The sequence below is a fragment of the Oncorhynchus masou genome, chromosome 18, assembly GCF_036934945.1.
Source record: "Oncorhynchus masou masou isolate Uvic2021 chromosome 18, UVic_Omas_1.1, whole genome shotgun sequence".
Classification (NCBI taxonomy): domain Eukaryota; kingdom Metazoa; phylum Chordata; class Actinopteri; order Salmoniformes; family Salmonidae; genus Oncorhynchus; species Oncorhynchus masou.
The window spans coordinates 64,366,093-64,380,695 of NC_088229.1; the positions used below are offsets into that span (position 1 = coordinate 64,366,093).

A 14,603-nucleotide genomic window follows, 5' to 3' on the forward strand; every position below is an offset into this window, starting at 1 on the left:
TCATGAGGACCGCCACAGGAATGGAAGACCTAGAGTTACCTCTGCTGCAGAGGATAAGTTCATTAACAGACACATCTCAACATCAACAGTTCAGAGAACACTGTGTGAATCAGACCTTCATGGTTGATTTGCTGCAAAGAAGCCTCAAATAAAAGACACCAATAATAAGAAGAGACTTGCTTGGGCCAAGATACATGAGCAATGGACATTAGACCGGTGGAAATGTGTCCTTTCGTCTGGACTCCTAATTGGAGATTTTTGGTTCCAACCGACGTGTCTTTGTGAGACACGGTGTGGGTGAACGGATGATCTCCGCATGTGTATTTCCCACTGTAAGGCATGAGGTGTTATGGTGTGGAGGTGCTTTGCTGGTGACACTGTCTGTGATTTATTTAGAATTCAAGGCACACTTAACCAGCATGGCTACCACAGCATTCTGCAGCGATACGCCACCCCATCTGGTTTGTGCTTAGTAGGACTATCATTTGTTTTTCAACAGGACAATGACCCAACACACCTCCAGGCTGTGTAAGGGCTATTTGACCAAGAAGGAGAGTGATGGAGTGCTGCATCAGATGACCTGGCATCCACAATCACCCGACTTCAACCAAAGTGAGATAATTTGGGATGAGTCGGACCGCAGAGTGAAGAAAAAGCAGCCAACAAGTGCTCCGCATATGTGGGAATTACTTCAAGACTGTTGGAAAAGCATTCCAGCTGAAGCTGGTTGAGGGAATACCAAGAGTGTGCAAAGCTGTCATCAAGGCAAAGGGTGGCTATTTGAAGAATCTCAAATACAAAATATATTTTCATATCAAATCTTATTTGTGCCAAATACAACAGGTGTAGAGCTTACAGTGAAATGCTTACTTACAAGCCATTAACCTACAATGACGTTTTAAGAAAAATACATGTTAAGTAAAAAAATAAAAAAAATACAGTGCCTTGCGAAAGTATTCGGCCCCTTGAACTTTGCGACCTTTTGCCACATTTCAGGCTTCAGACATAAAACCTGTATTTTTTTTGTGAAGAATCAACAACAAGTGGGACACAATCATGAAGTGGAACGACATTTATTGGATATTTCAAACTTTTTTAACAAATCAAAAACTGAAAAAATAATTTTGCACGCCCAATTTTTCAGTTTTTGATTTGGGGCTCCAGAACCGCTTGCCGTACAGTAGCAGAGAGAACAGTCTACAACTATGATGAATGGAGTGTATGACAATTTTTTCTACAATGTAGAAAATTTTAAAAAATAAAGAAAAACCCTTGAATGAGTAGGTGTTCTAAAACTTTGGACCGGTAGTGTATATACAAATTCTAGTCATACTTTATCAAAAGCCTTTTCCAAATCTGCTATGAAAACCTGGTTTCTTTGATGTTTCATATTGTTCCATTGTTTCAAATAATTTTTGTATATTATCGCCAATGTATTGTCCATGTAAAAACCTGTCTGATCAGAATGAACAATATCTGGTAAAAATAAATAAAAAGGTTTGATATACCTCTACCGTTATGCCATCAAGCCCTGGGATTTTTCAGGGCTGAAAGGATTTAATTGCCTAAAGAAGTCCCTCCTCTGTAAATTGGCCTTCACAAAGGTATTTCTGTACAGTTGTTAATTTTACATTATTATTAGGAAAAAATAACTTACAGTTAACATAATTCAAGAGAGATGGAGGGGACTGAAAAGAAAACATAACATATAATTTGGTGTAATTTGTTAGGATTTTCTGTAAACTCAATTCTACGTTGAATATTCAAGGAATTTCTCTTACATTTTTCACTTTATTTTTGTCATAAATTACACTTAATTGTTCTTGAATAAGTTCTTACAGGTCTTTTTGTTTTTCCTCTATCTTATTATTGCTATCTACCTGTGCTGTTAGTTCCTCTATGTCCTTTGTTGCAATTTTGCAGGTGAATTTCGGAAGGGGACATTTGGACCATGCTTTGGCTGAGAGTTTCTGTTAAGGTGGAGACTTCACTAATCTCATTAGTATAATTTTTCATACATCTCCCCCCAGAAACTCATTGGTTGAGTGATGTCAGATATTTTTGGGGGGCAACCAGGGAGCAGAGAAAGTAACTGAAGAAGATAACTGCCGGCAACAGTAATTGAAGGCTGTCAGTTGGTCATTAATCTCGGAAACCCCAAAATAAAATCTCCCATAATTGCGTCAGATGCTCGATTTCAATCATATTCACTCACAGCACAAACACAAAACAGAGCACAAACACTCACACGATGCATAGAGCGCACGCGCACTCACACAGTGTCGCACTGTCGCCCGCAGATAGGTTAAAAAATACATTAAATAAAAACTTGAGTTCAATTACCAAGGGCGCTCTTCACTCATTAGCAGATGTGCGTGGAGTGTCTCTTAATTGAAATGTGTGGGATCAAGGCCCCACTGTTCCACCGAGCGTGACGGGAGGGAGCGGCTGATTGGGGGCAGGGATGGAGAGATGAATGAGGGGATGGAAGGATGAGGAGAAACAAAGGCTGGGGACATTTTTAGGCCTGTGATGAGGGATACTGCCCCCATAGTCCTTGGCAACAGGTGTCTACCAAGTCCCACAGAGAGAGATCAAAGGGCAAGAACGGAATGAATTAGTGGAGCGAGATTCTCTCTTTGCATTCTTTTTGGTCTTGACCCATTTTTCAGCTTATTGTGGGTGTAACTGTGCTCTCACTGCGTTTATAGACTCTGGTGAGGAGACTGGAGCACAGGAGTTCTCGTGAGTTATTTTAATGAAACACAAAGGCTACACAATACCAGTGGGTGCTAGAGAGACTAAGGCCGGCTGTGGCTCTCCAGTCTGCTCTACTGGTCAAGTATTGAAAGAGCCATTTAACATGTCAGCCAGTTTGAAGACTACAAAAGTGGCTTGTGATGCTGACATGTAGACAACATCAGAGAAAGAATCCACAGTGATCAATTCAGGCAGCAAAGTGAGCGCTAGCTGAAGAGGATAGAAAACTATGGCAACTAGCTGGAAAAATACAGAGTTTGCACATCCTTGATTGTCTGGGGTGGGAGGGGGTGTAGCCAGCCAGCTTGATGCGCTAAGATTCCAGGGACTGTAGCAGGGTGGCAGGGTGATGGCACGGGGGCATGGCGTTGAGGCTCTATAGGGTATGGGTGGCGAGAGGTAAGGGGCGGGATGGGATGAGGGCACTGTTAAGGACTCACTCTGTCTGCTGTGGTGGGGCATGCATGCCCGTGGGATCCTCTGGTGCGAGTGCTGCCAGGGAGAGAGGAAAGAAGCAGGCCGAACAACCTGTCCAGAGAGAAGACGAACACCACAGGAGGTGACACACACACACCGGAGAACAGAGAGAGAGGCAGGGAGGATAAAACCCAGCCATGGTCAGTGAGCGATGCTCAATTCACACACACAAAGACACACAGGGATGGCATTTCAAGAGGCCTGGAGGCATCCTGGCATGTAAGGATTTCAGAAATGGAATAGAATAATGGATTGATGTGTATGCCTTTGTGTGTGTGTATGCCTTTGTGTGTGTGTGTGTGTGTGTGTGTGTGTGTGTGTGTGTGTGTGTGTGTGTGTGTGTGTGTGTGTGTGTGCGTCAGTGAAGACCATTGTGACGGCCCTGAATATTTCTGAACCGTCTCAGTGCTTCTCCTTCCAATAGGGCGCTTCCCTGAACTTCTTTACCGGGATGGACTCTTTTTTTAGGCCAAAGGTACAGGACATTTCTGGAGGAACCAGAGCTCATTATTTGTTATATTGTTATGCGTGTGTGATCATTTATATTGGTAATACAACCCACGCAAAATAATACAGTTGTTTTTTAAGTTCTTTCCAATGTTTTAAGGGTTTATGAAAAGTGTATTTCCATCCTGACTTTTACATAAATTCTTTGTATTGGTGTAGACTTGACGGACCAGATGGGACTCATCAGATGGGACTCACCAGAGAAAACCAACACCCAACCTACCTGGGACCCCTATAAATAATAACCTCAAGTCAAAACCGTTACACCAGCTGTAAATTACAGCATCATCCTCTCAAACGCAGGACATACAGACATGTGGTCCAGTGGGACTGTCCCCACACGCCACACAAATTGAGAAAACACTGCTGGGATGGGGGCCCAGCTCTGGTACAGGACATCCACACTCCCAAATCTCCGGAGTCACCAGCCTATTTCCCATTTGCTACACCAACTATGCGGCGCCACTAAATCAATTCCCAGCCAGGGTGCTTGCAATGTCTCCCTGTACAACACAATTACACTTGCACTCCTCCAGCTCAGACGCACCTGCCAGGGAGTGATTCAATATGGGGGAGGAAGATGACAGAAGAAGAGTAGGCTCCCCAGTAAACTCATAGCTCCCTGACATGGCCGTGACCGGTATCGTTATTGGAGCTGCGGGAGGTTCGGTGCGAGAGGATCGGCTGGGTGTTGAGTTTAGCTTTGTTTTGGGGGGCAGGGATGCATTATTTGTGTACTGCCAACACAAATCAATCATGTTCATTATGGTTGATGCCGGTTTCTCTGCAGTCTGGAAGAAAGCATCATTTCACAAGCTCATTAATATGTTGCCTCTTTCTCCCTATCCCTCCATCAGTATCTCACCATCAAAACATTGTTGCCTGTTTAAATTATTAGTACTGATTAGTAGTACTATGACTAATCTGCTAGGGTTTGGCATTTTTGCTCCAAAAACCGGTAAACACAGGCATAGCTGTGAGACTGTGGAAAATGTTTCCCTTGAGTTTCTGAACAATGTTGTCGACACAAACACATCCAGCTTGATATGCAGTAAGCTCCGTCTTCTTCGTGGGGTCAAGACATTTTCCATGATGCCTTGCTATTTCCAGCGGTCCGTCAAGCCTGTCGCGCTGGGAGAGACGAGGAAGACCGTTTCACAGAGGGAAGACAGTTTGTTTTTCCATCATTGGAGTTGAGCCCTTTTTGACCCTAAAAAAAGACAGAATGTGTGTTGAATCCCAGAGACGCAAGTGTAATTGCGCCATTGTACTTACCCATTGTAATTACCCAAGTATTTACCTCTCTCAACTCTGGGACCCCCCGCCAGCTATTCTTTTCTTGCCTGATGCAGGACTCTAGTCCCAAAGAGAGACTCTCGTACTGAAACATTCACACCTCTAATCATTTACGAAAATATAGTACATTTGTGCCAGTGTTCTCCCTTTTGTGATAGTGAGATTCAATGACAGCATGACGCAATTTACCACAATCTGCCACCCATCTACCACAAACGGTCGCGGCATGAGCTCAAAACCTTTTAATTGTGGAACCATTGTACTCTCAAGCCACTGTCAACATGCCTGTGTCGATTTGCTTGCTTGGTTCTTTTTGAGTTAAGGCTACACTTTCTTTCCTTATCTTGAGACAGTGGGGATAATGTCATCACCGTATCGCTCATAACTGGAAAAATGTCAGAGCTATCACATATCAGAGCTATCACATGTCAGAGCTATCACATGTCAGAGCTATCACATGTCATATTGCCCCTTCAAACGAAACTGCAGCGGTTACTTACAGATGAGAAAGTCAGGGTGGGAAAATGAAAGAGGATGGGAAAGACCGAACCTATCTGTGCGTCTGAACGCTGGCAAATTCAATTCAAATTCAATTAGAGCGAAGAGGTGCAAGGTGTGTGCCTTGGGCTTGGTGAACTCGACGGCAGCCTCGCAGGTACTCATATCTCTTCCTGCACTCCGGAAACGCATGTGTCCTGCCCCACTCCATCAACCCCCACCACACAGACCCTTCCCTGCACACGACCAGGAACAACATGTCCATTGCCTTGTTCCGGTTAGGTAGAAACCGAAGCTGTAAATCTGAACCAAACCAATTTCCCTACTGTTTCCCCTCCACACTTTACTCTAAAGCTGCAATGCAGGAGGGTGAATAAATCATGACGGGACAAAAAGGTGACCAAAAGTGTGGCATTCATGATTGAGCACCACCTCTCCCTGCCGCCCGCTTTGTGGTGGTGGGGGCGCCTCTCATCGGTATGCTGGTGTCCTTCGGCCAGGTGTAAAAATTAGACCCCTGCGCTGCATTATTGCAGGACATATTTCAAGCAGAGCCTTCTTTTTCAAATCTAATCAGGCTTGTGCCGCTGCCTATCCCAACAAGCCTGTCCATCACTGGGGTGGCGGCTAGCGGCGTGCCAAGGCAATTTCCATGTTATTGCCGTCGGAGCATTTTAGCCTCGGTGCTGCTTTGCTCTGGGCGCCCCTGGTTTATCTGGGCCAGGAGATGTACACACTGTCATTAGTGATAGTCCTGGGATTTACCAGGCTGCCCAGGGGGGCCCCGTTTCATCAGAGAGCACAGACCGACAGCACCACAGTATAGTGCCAGGCGGGTATCTGTCCTGCTCCAACCGACTGCCTCACAGGTGGAACATGCTGCGTGTCCATCATGTGGCAGAGGCAAGAGGCTTGAAGAGCGCACTGGATGTCGTTGAGTTTGTGCAGAGTGACAAAAGGACACCTACCGAGCTGAGCCACTCTATTAGGTGTCCTTTAGCAGCTACAGTATAAAAGGTTATTGAGCTTTAGAAGAGCTCGAAATGTTTCACAGCCTCCTTCAGAGAAGATGACTTGGAATAGGTTACACTTGCATGGTGGAAATCCAAATAAAAACAGTATGAAGAATAAAGTCTATGCAGTCACTTTACCTCGACTAACCTGTAACCCCGCACATTGACTCGGTACCGGTACACCCTGTATATAGCCTTGTTATTGTCGTTCTTATTTTATTTAGTAGACTTCTTAACTCTATTTCTTGAACTCCATTGTTGGTTAAGGGCTTGTAAGTAAGCATTTCACAGTAAGGTCTACTCAATAAAATTTGATTTGAAATCAAGTGGCCAACCGTGAATGTGATCTGACAGTGGTCTCTCTCTATATATATATATACACACACACAGGAAGCAGCACTCACAGCATGTCCCCTCCACGGTGGAGTCTGTGTGGCCTTGTCATGGTAGGTCACCGTCACACTTTCCACATCCCTGTGCTGCTGGCAGTGGCATCTCGTGGGCTCGACAGGAACAGCCTTTTCAAGAGAGAGACTCGTCATTCAGGTGAAACTTTACATAGACACCAACCATCAATCATGTTTTGGTTAGTTCCAAATAGTTGAAAAGCCAGGGACAGCCTATTCAAGAGAGTTATTCAGTGGAAAATGTATACAGACACCAATACAATATTCAGTTCACAAATGTTCTGGTTCGTTGTAAAATTATTTGCATTGCGAAGAAGAGTTGCAGGTACAGGGTGTGTTTTGAGTTCGTGGCATGTGTGTAAATAATTGTTTACTCAGATTAAAATTCATAAATCTTAATTTTCTGTTTAAGTACTTATTTAATGACCAGGGTGTTGGGGACATGATGACAACAAACAAACACCCAATCAGGGACAAACTTAAATTAATGATGAGACATCATATAAAACCCAGGGTCATATAAAATACAGATGTAGGATCTTAATGTGAGCCAGTTTGCTACAGCAGGAAAATAATCCTGCAACAACAGGAAATGTCGATTATAATATTTATATAAAATATTTTTTTAGGGGCTTCATTGATTTATCATACAGTAAAAGAAAATCAAGTCTAAAATTGGAAATGTTTTCAATCTCAAATACACTACACGTTTTACATTTCCTGCGTTGCAGGTTCTCCTGCAACAGGGTGATCAAATTAAGATCCTACATCTGTATCATAAAAATGAATGTGACAGTACATAACCTTCATAACATTAACAGTAGAAGCATAACAAGTCCATAAACTGCATTAAGTAATTACTCTATCGGTTTCAGAGTGTATGGTCACACTGACCCTCTCTATAACCCTCTGTGTAGGCCAATGATGAACAGTGTGAGTGCTTCTGCAATGGCCACTGGCCCCACTCGAAACAGCCCACAAAAACAGACCTCTTATTTCCCAAAGAAAACACCCACAGTCCAGAAGACAAGGCCCAGGCCCTTCATCTCACAATCTCAGAGGAGGAGAAAGGAAGGGTGGTTGGCCTTTGGATGTGGGCTCAGTATGACACACACACACAAGAGAAGAGAATCCACAGCCACTCTAAATAATCATGTACCGTACCGTAACAGTGTTCTACCTCTTAGGACTCTCTCTTGTTCCATTACCAGGACCAGGCAGACAGACAGACGACAGACCGACCGACCGACAAAGATAAGCTTTGTGTTTGTGCTCTTTCATGCATCCTTCAAAAACCCCAGGGCTCTTTGTAAACACACACAACCTTTCAATCCCCTACTTCACTCTCATGGTTCTGATAACACATGTATACAATTACCTGTGCAAACGCTTATAGGCCTCTGAAGCTAGCCATACATTAGTCGACGACAAAAATCTTTTTCATCGTTGAAGCACTCACATTATGTGAATTGTCTGCATAATGTTGTCATCCTGAAGTCTGCGTCCGGTCTGCTCAGATTACAGGAGTATGCTCACATTACTTGACCACTCCCTGTCCTGCTATTTCCAGATGTGTCGTGGCCCGCCTCCTACTCTGCAGCCGGGCAACGGAGGACAGGTTGCAGAAGTTGCAAGTCCAATCTTAGCACCCTCCTCACTACACATGATACGACCAAAAATGTCAGGCATGTCAGAAAAAGCATCGGGACCTAAGATGTGGACCAGAAGAGTGCAAGACCCATAATCGCACATCTTTCACCCGCTCGCATTCACATTATGCAACCGAAGAGGTCTTGGTCGGAGCCTGTGACGCCTGTGATCCCAGAAATTTGTTGTAGATCCCAAATCAGGCAAAATCGCTGTTTAAAATGGTGTAATGTATGACCAGCTTTAGGGCCTAAAGAGACAATCAATGACGCATAGATGACAGAAAATGCAAGTAATGACTCTTAAACCACATCAGGAGATCACTTTTGAGGTCTGGGAAAAATCATTTTAGAATTTTGGGTGTAGTTACCCTAATACACTGTGCACCAGCCAGAGACCCTTGTTTGGTTAGTAGTGTTTGCTAAACAAATGGCCAGTGGATTGATGCAAATAATCATGAGATTCTGCCAGGTAGGCATAGGCTACTTGGTTAACATTTAATTGAGAACATTTTTGGGAAACCTTTCCATCCACCAACAGACGGTTAGCATTAGCATAATCCCTAACGGCTACATAAAGTGTAGACGAGACCTGGCGAGCACTGCACACAGGTAGGGGCATTCCTGTCTTATGATTAATTTGGGCAAATTAATTAATATTCAAATAAGTTAAAAATATTTAGTCGATTTCCCGCTAAGTTCAAATCATTTAGTTGATTTCCTACTAAGTTCAACACATTTAGTCAATTTCCTGCTAAGTTCAATACATTTAGTCAACTTTATGCTAAGTTCAATACATTTAGTTGATGTCCAACTAAGTCCAATACATTTAGTTGATTTCCTACAAAGTTCAATAATAAGTTCAAATCAAAGAATGTTTATTTGTCACGTGCGCCGAATACAACAGGTGTAGATCTTACAGTGAAATGCTTACTTACAGGCTCTAACCAATAATGCAAAAAATGTATTTGGTTGAACAATAGGTAAGTAAAGAAATAAAAACAACAGAGAAAAACAGTAGCGAGGCTATATATACGGTATCGAGGCTACATACAGACACCGGTTAGTCAGGTTGATTGAGGTAGTATGTACATGTAGATATGGTTAAAGTGACTATGCATATATGATGTACAGAGAGTAGCAGTAGTGTAAAAGAGGGGTTGGTAGATGGCGGGACACAAAGCAGATAGCCCGGTTAGCCAATGTGCGGGAGCACTGGTAGGTCAGGCCAATTGAGGGGGTATGTACATATGTACATGAATGTAGAGTTAAAGTGACTATGCATATATGATAAATAGAGAGTAGCAGCAACTTAAAAGATGGGTTGGGGGTGGCACACAATGCAAATAGTCCGGGTAGCCATTTGATTACCTGTTCAGGAGTCTTATGGCTTGGGAGTAAAAACTGTTGAGAAGTAGTGATGCAACTGGTCAGGATGGTCTCGATGTTGCAGCTCTAGAACCTTTTGAGGATTTCAGGACCCATGACAAATCTTTTACGTTTCCTGAGGGGGAATAGGCTTTGTTGTGCCCTTTTCACGACTGTCTTGGTGTGTTTGGACCATTCTAGTTTGTTGTTGATGTGGACACCAAGGAATTTAAAGCTCTTAACCTGCTCCACTACAGCCCTGTTGATGAGAATGGGGGCGTGCTCGGTCCTCCTTTTCCTGTAGTCCACAATCATCTCCTTAGTCTTGGTTACATTAGGATAGGTTGTTATTCTGGCACCACACGGCCAGGTCTCTGACCTCCTCACTATAGCCTGTCTCGTCGTTGTCGGTGATCAGGCCTACCATTATGTCGTCTGCAAACTTAATGATGGTGTTGGAGTCGTGCCTGGCCATGCAGTCATTGGTGAACAGGGGGTACAGGAGGGGACTGAGCACGCACCCCTTGGGGGCTCCGGTGTTGAGGATAAGCGTGGCAGATGTGTTGCTACCTACCCTCACCACCTGGGGGCAGCCCGTCGGGAAGTCCTGGATCCAGTTGCAGAGGGAGGTGTTTAATCCCAGGATCCTTATCTTAGTGATGAGCTTTGAGGGTACTATGGTGTTGAACGCTGAGCTGTAGTCAATGAATAGCATTCTCACATAAGTGTTCATTTTTGTCCAGGTGGGAAAGGACAGTGTGGAGTGCAATAGAGATTGTATCATCTGTGGATCTGTTTGGGAGGTATGCAAATTGGAGTGGGTCTAGGGTTTCTGGGATAATGGTGTTGATGTGAGCCATTACCAACCTTTCAAAGCACTTCATGGTTAAGGACATGAGTGCTACGGGTCTGTAGTCATTTAGGTAGGTTGCCTTTGTGTTCTTGGGCACAGGGACTATGGTGGTCTGCTTGAAACATGTTGGTATTTCAGACTCAATGAGGGACATGTTGAAAATGTCAGTGACGACACCTGCCAGTTGGTCAGCACATGCCCAGAGCACACGTCCTGGCCCCACAGCCTAGTGTATGTTGACCTAATTAAAGGTCTTACTCACTTCGGCTACGGAGAGCGCAATCACAGTCATCCGGAACAGCTGATGCTCTCATGCATGCCTCAGTGTTGCTTGCCTCGAAGCAAGCATAGAAGTGATTTAGCTAGTCTGGTAGGCTCGTGTCACTGGGCAGCTAGCGGCTGTGCTTCCCATTGTAGTCTGTAATAGTTTGCAAGCCCTGCCATATAAGACGAGTGTCTGAGCAGGTGTAGTATGATTCAATCTTAGCCCTGTATTGACGCTTTGCCTGTTCGATGGTTCGTTGAAGGGCATAGCAGGATTTCATGTAAGCTTCCGGGTCCAGCACCTTGAAAGCGGCAGCTCTTCCCTTTAGCTCAGTGTTGCCTGTAATCCATGGCTTCTGGTTGGGGTATGTACCTAGAGTCACTGTGGGGACGACATCCTCAATGCCATGTCACTGGCTTTATCAATGCCAATTGATAAAGCCAGTGACTGATCTGGTGTACTCATCAATGCCATCGGAAGAATCCCGGAACATGTTCCAGTCTGTGGTAGAAAAACAATCCTGTAGTTTAGCATCTGTTTCATCTGACCACTTTTTTATAAACCGAGTCACTGGTGCTTCCTTCTTTAATTTTTGCTTGTAAGCAGGAATCAGGAGGATAGAGTTGTGGTCGGATTTACCAAATGTAGGGCGAGGGTGTGTGAAGTACAGGTGATACAGAATTATTTTCCCTCTGGTTGCACATTTAACATGTTGATCCTGTTCAGCTCTCTGTACAGGACGTCATTTCCAGTCACAACTTGTAGACTTGTTTCTGTGTTGCTGTGTGTTTTATTGCTAACCTTACTTTGCTACCTGCCAACTTTACGGTTTTTACTTTTTAATTACCATTTATATTTTTAGTTTTTCTCTCGCTCTACTTTTTTCAGTCAACTTTTTCACTCCGGACACTTTATCTGGACGTGATTCGTCAGGACCTCCACCAGCCGAAGCTTTGTAGTAACATTAACATGATGCCTTCTAATTGCAGTCGCTGTACTCATAATATACAGGAGAACGATAGCCTTACGGCAAGGATAGCTGTGCTGCAAGCCCAGCTTCAGACGCAATTGTTAGGCAAGGGTAATTTAAGTGTAGGAAAGGATGAAACAGCTTCTGTACCACCAATAAGTACAGATAGTAGTATAAGGGGGGATCACGTGACCCTTGAACGAGATGGCCGCATGAACTAAGAGCTCCGCACAAGTAGTAATTCCTAATCTTACCTCCACCTCAAGTTCAAACTCTTTTAGCTTTAGTAAGAAAAAGTCATGGCGGCTACAAAAGGCGACACTACAGGTGACATTTTTACCCGGACTCGAGTATTAGCGACGGAAAAATCCTCCAGGAAGAAGCTAGCTTCAGAAAAAAACTAGCGCCATTAGCCAGGAGCAAGAGAACCCGCTCCCCCCGAGGCACAACGAATGCCAACCTCGCACTCTGTCGACCAAATTAGATGCCATTAACTCTCAGCTCAGTGCGATAGGGGGCAAGGTGACAATCCTGGAAAACACTTTGCCTGACATCACAACAAGATACCATAAACGAACCATAAACGCGGGGCACCTGGACGAGGCAGAGGGGCGAATCCTATCCATGGAAAACTTATTGACAGATGCCATGGAAACAATAGCATATGCTAAAAAGAGAATCGAGCATCTGGAAGAGAAAACAGAGGACCTGGAAAACAGGGGGCGAAGGAATAATTGTGTTCTATTCAATCTGGGCGAAAAAGAGGAGGGAAACATGCCACTGATCCGCCACCTGCAAGACAAACTTCCCGAGTGGCTCCACCTGTCCACCGACAGGCCCATATAACTCGAGAGAGCTCACCGAGCACTGAGGCCCCCACCAGCAGCCAGACAACCACCGTGCCCAATCACCATACGTTTCCTGATATTCACCGACAAGGAACGAGTCCTACAGGCGGCGAAAAAACAACACCATCACAGTGGGAAACGCCAAACTCGCTTTACACCAGGACCTGTCAGCTGGAATACGTCGAAAGCACCGACAGTTTGACGAAGTGAAGAAATACTCAATTGACCGAGGCATCTTCAGGGGATTCAAAGATCCAAACGAGCTCAGGATTCTTCACCAAGGAGCCTTGTGACACTTCAAAACTCCCGAAGAGGCCAAATGTTTTTTGAAAGACAATCCTGGTCAATGAAAAACAGACCAATGACTAAATGCGATTAATGCCATTACTAAAGGAGGTAAGACAACATATAGCCGATATCCAAAGACCCACCCCCTAAATGTCATTATAGCCGTCCAATTTACATTTATTTTCCTTTAACTGAGAGGGATGGGCTGTATAGCCTAACCTAGGCCTACTAATGTTTCAGCCTACTTTTATTTCCCTGGTTTTTTGTTGCTTTTATTACTTGGGGTTCCCTATGTCCCTTGGGGGAGGTATATGTAGGCTGGGCTATTGATTTTATTTTTCTCCCCTCTTTTACTGTGGTCTGGATGAGGGCAACTGTGTCATTTACTCAATGCGGGGTGGAGAGGATGAGGCATTTCTTTGGTGGGGAGAGGGAGACGTTGTGCGTTGCTCACTGTTCCCGGTTTTTGTTTTATTCGGGAACACAGAATTGAGACTGAGTGGGGGGGGGGGGGGGTAATAGATCCAACGGGATGTGTCGAGTTGTTTGGGAACTCGGCTGGGGTGTTCAGAGATTATTATTTTATGTACACCATTTATTTTCCTTTTATGTGAACGCAGCTGTAACTACTATCCACTTTTACCCAGCAATGACTTGCACTAAAGTTCGATTACTGTTCGATGACGATGACGAATCATCCAGCGATCATACACTGTTTACCAGGGGGCAGGGCTACCGACGTTAAGGCTAATCTGAAGATGGTGCTGGCTAAAGCTAAAACTGGCGAGTGTAGAGAGTATAGGGATATTGCTATCCACGTCGGCACCAACGATGTTAGGATGAAACAGTCAGAGGTCACCAACCGCAACATAGCTTCAGCGTGTAAATCAGCTAGAAAGATCTTGATGTGATTGGCCTGACTGAAACATGGCTTAAGCCTGATGAATTTACTGTCTTAAATGAGGCCTTACCTCCTGGTTACACTAGTGACCATATACCCCGCACATCCCGCAAAGGAGGAGGTGTTGCTAACATTTATGATAGCAAATTTAAATGTACAAAAAACAATGGCGGCAGGGTAGCCTAGTGGTTAGAGCGTTGGACTAGTAACCGGAAGGTTGCAAGTTCAAACCCCCGAGCTGACAAGGTACAAATCTGTCGTTCTGCCCCTGAACAGGCAGTTAACCCACAGTTCCTAGGCAGTCATTAAAAATAAGAATTTGTTCTTAACTGACTTGCCTAGTTAAATAAAGGTAAAATAAAAAAATGTAGTTTTCGTCTTTTGAGCTTCTAGTCATGAAATCTATGCAGCCGACTCAATCACTTTTTATAGCTTCTGTTTACAGGCCTCCTGGGCCATATACAGCATTCCTCACGGAGTTCCCTGAATTCCTTTCGGACCTTGTA

At 44.3% G+C, this 14,603-nt stretch overlaps 1 protein-coding gene across 1 annotated transcript in view; it reads right to left on the reverse strand.

Annotated features, from left to right (window-relative positions):
* LOC135505107 (serine-rich coiled-coil domain-containing protein 2-like) overlaps window positions 1-14,603 on the reverse strand; it is a 77,334-nt gene that overhangs the window by 14,734 nt on the left and 47,997 nt on the right. Inside the window, 1 exon segment of the mRNA XM_064924198.1 lies at window positions 6,956-7,069. Coding sequence (XP_064780270.1) covers window positions 6,956-7,069 — 114 coding nt within the window.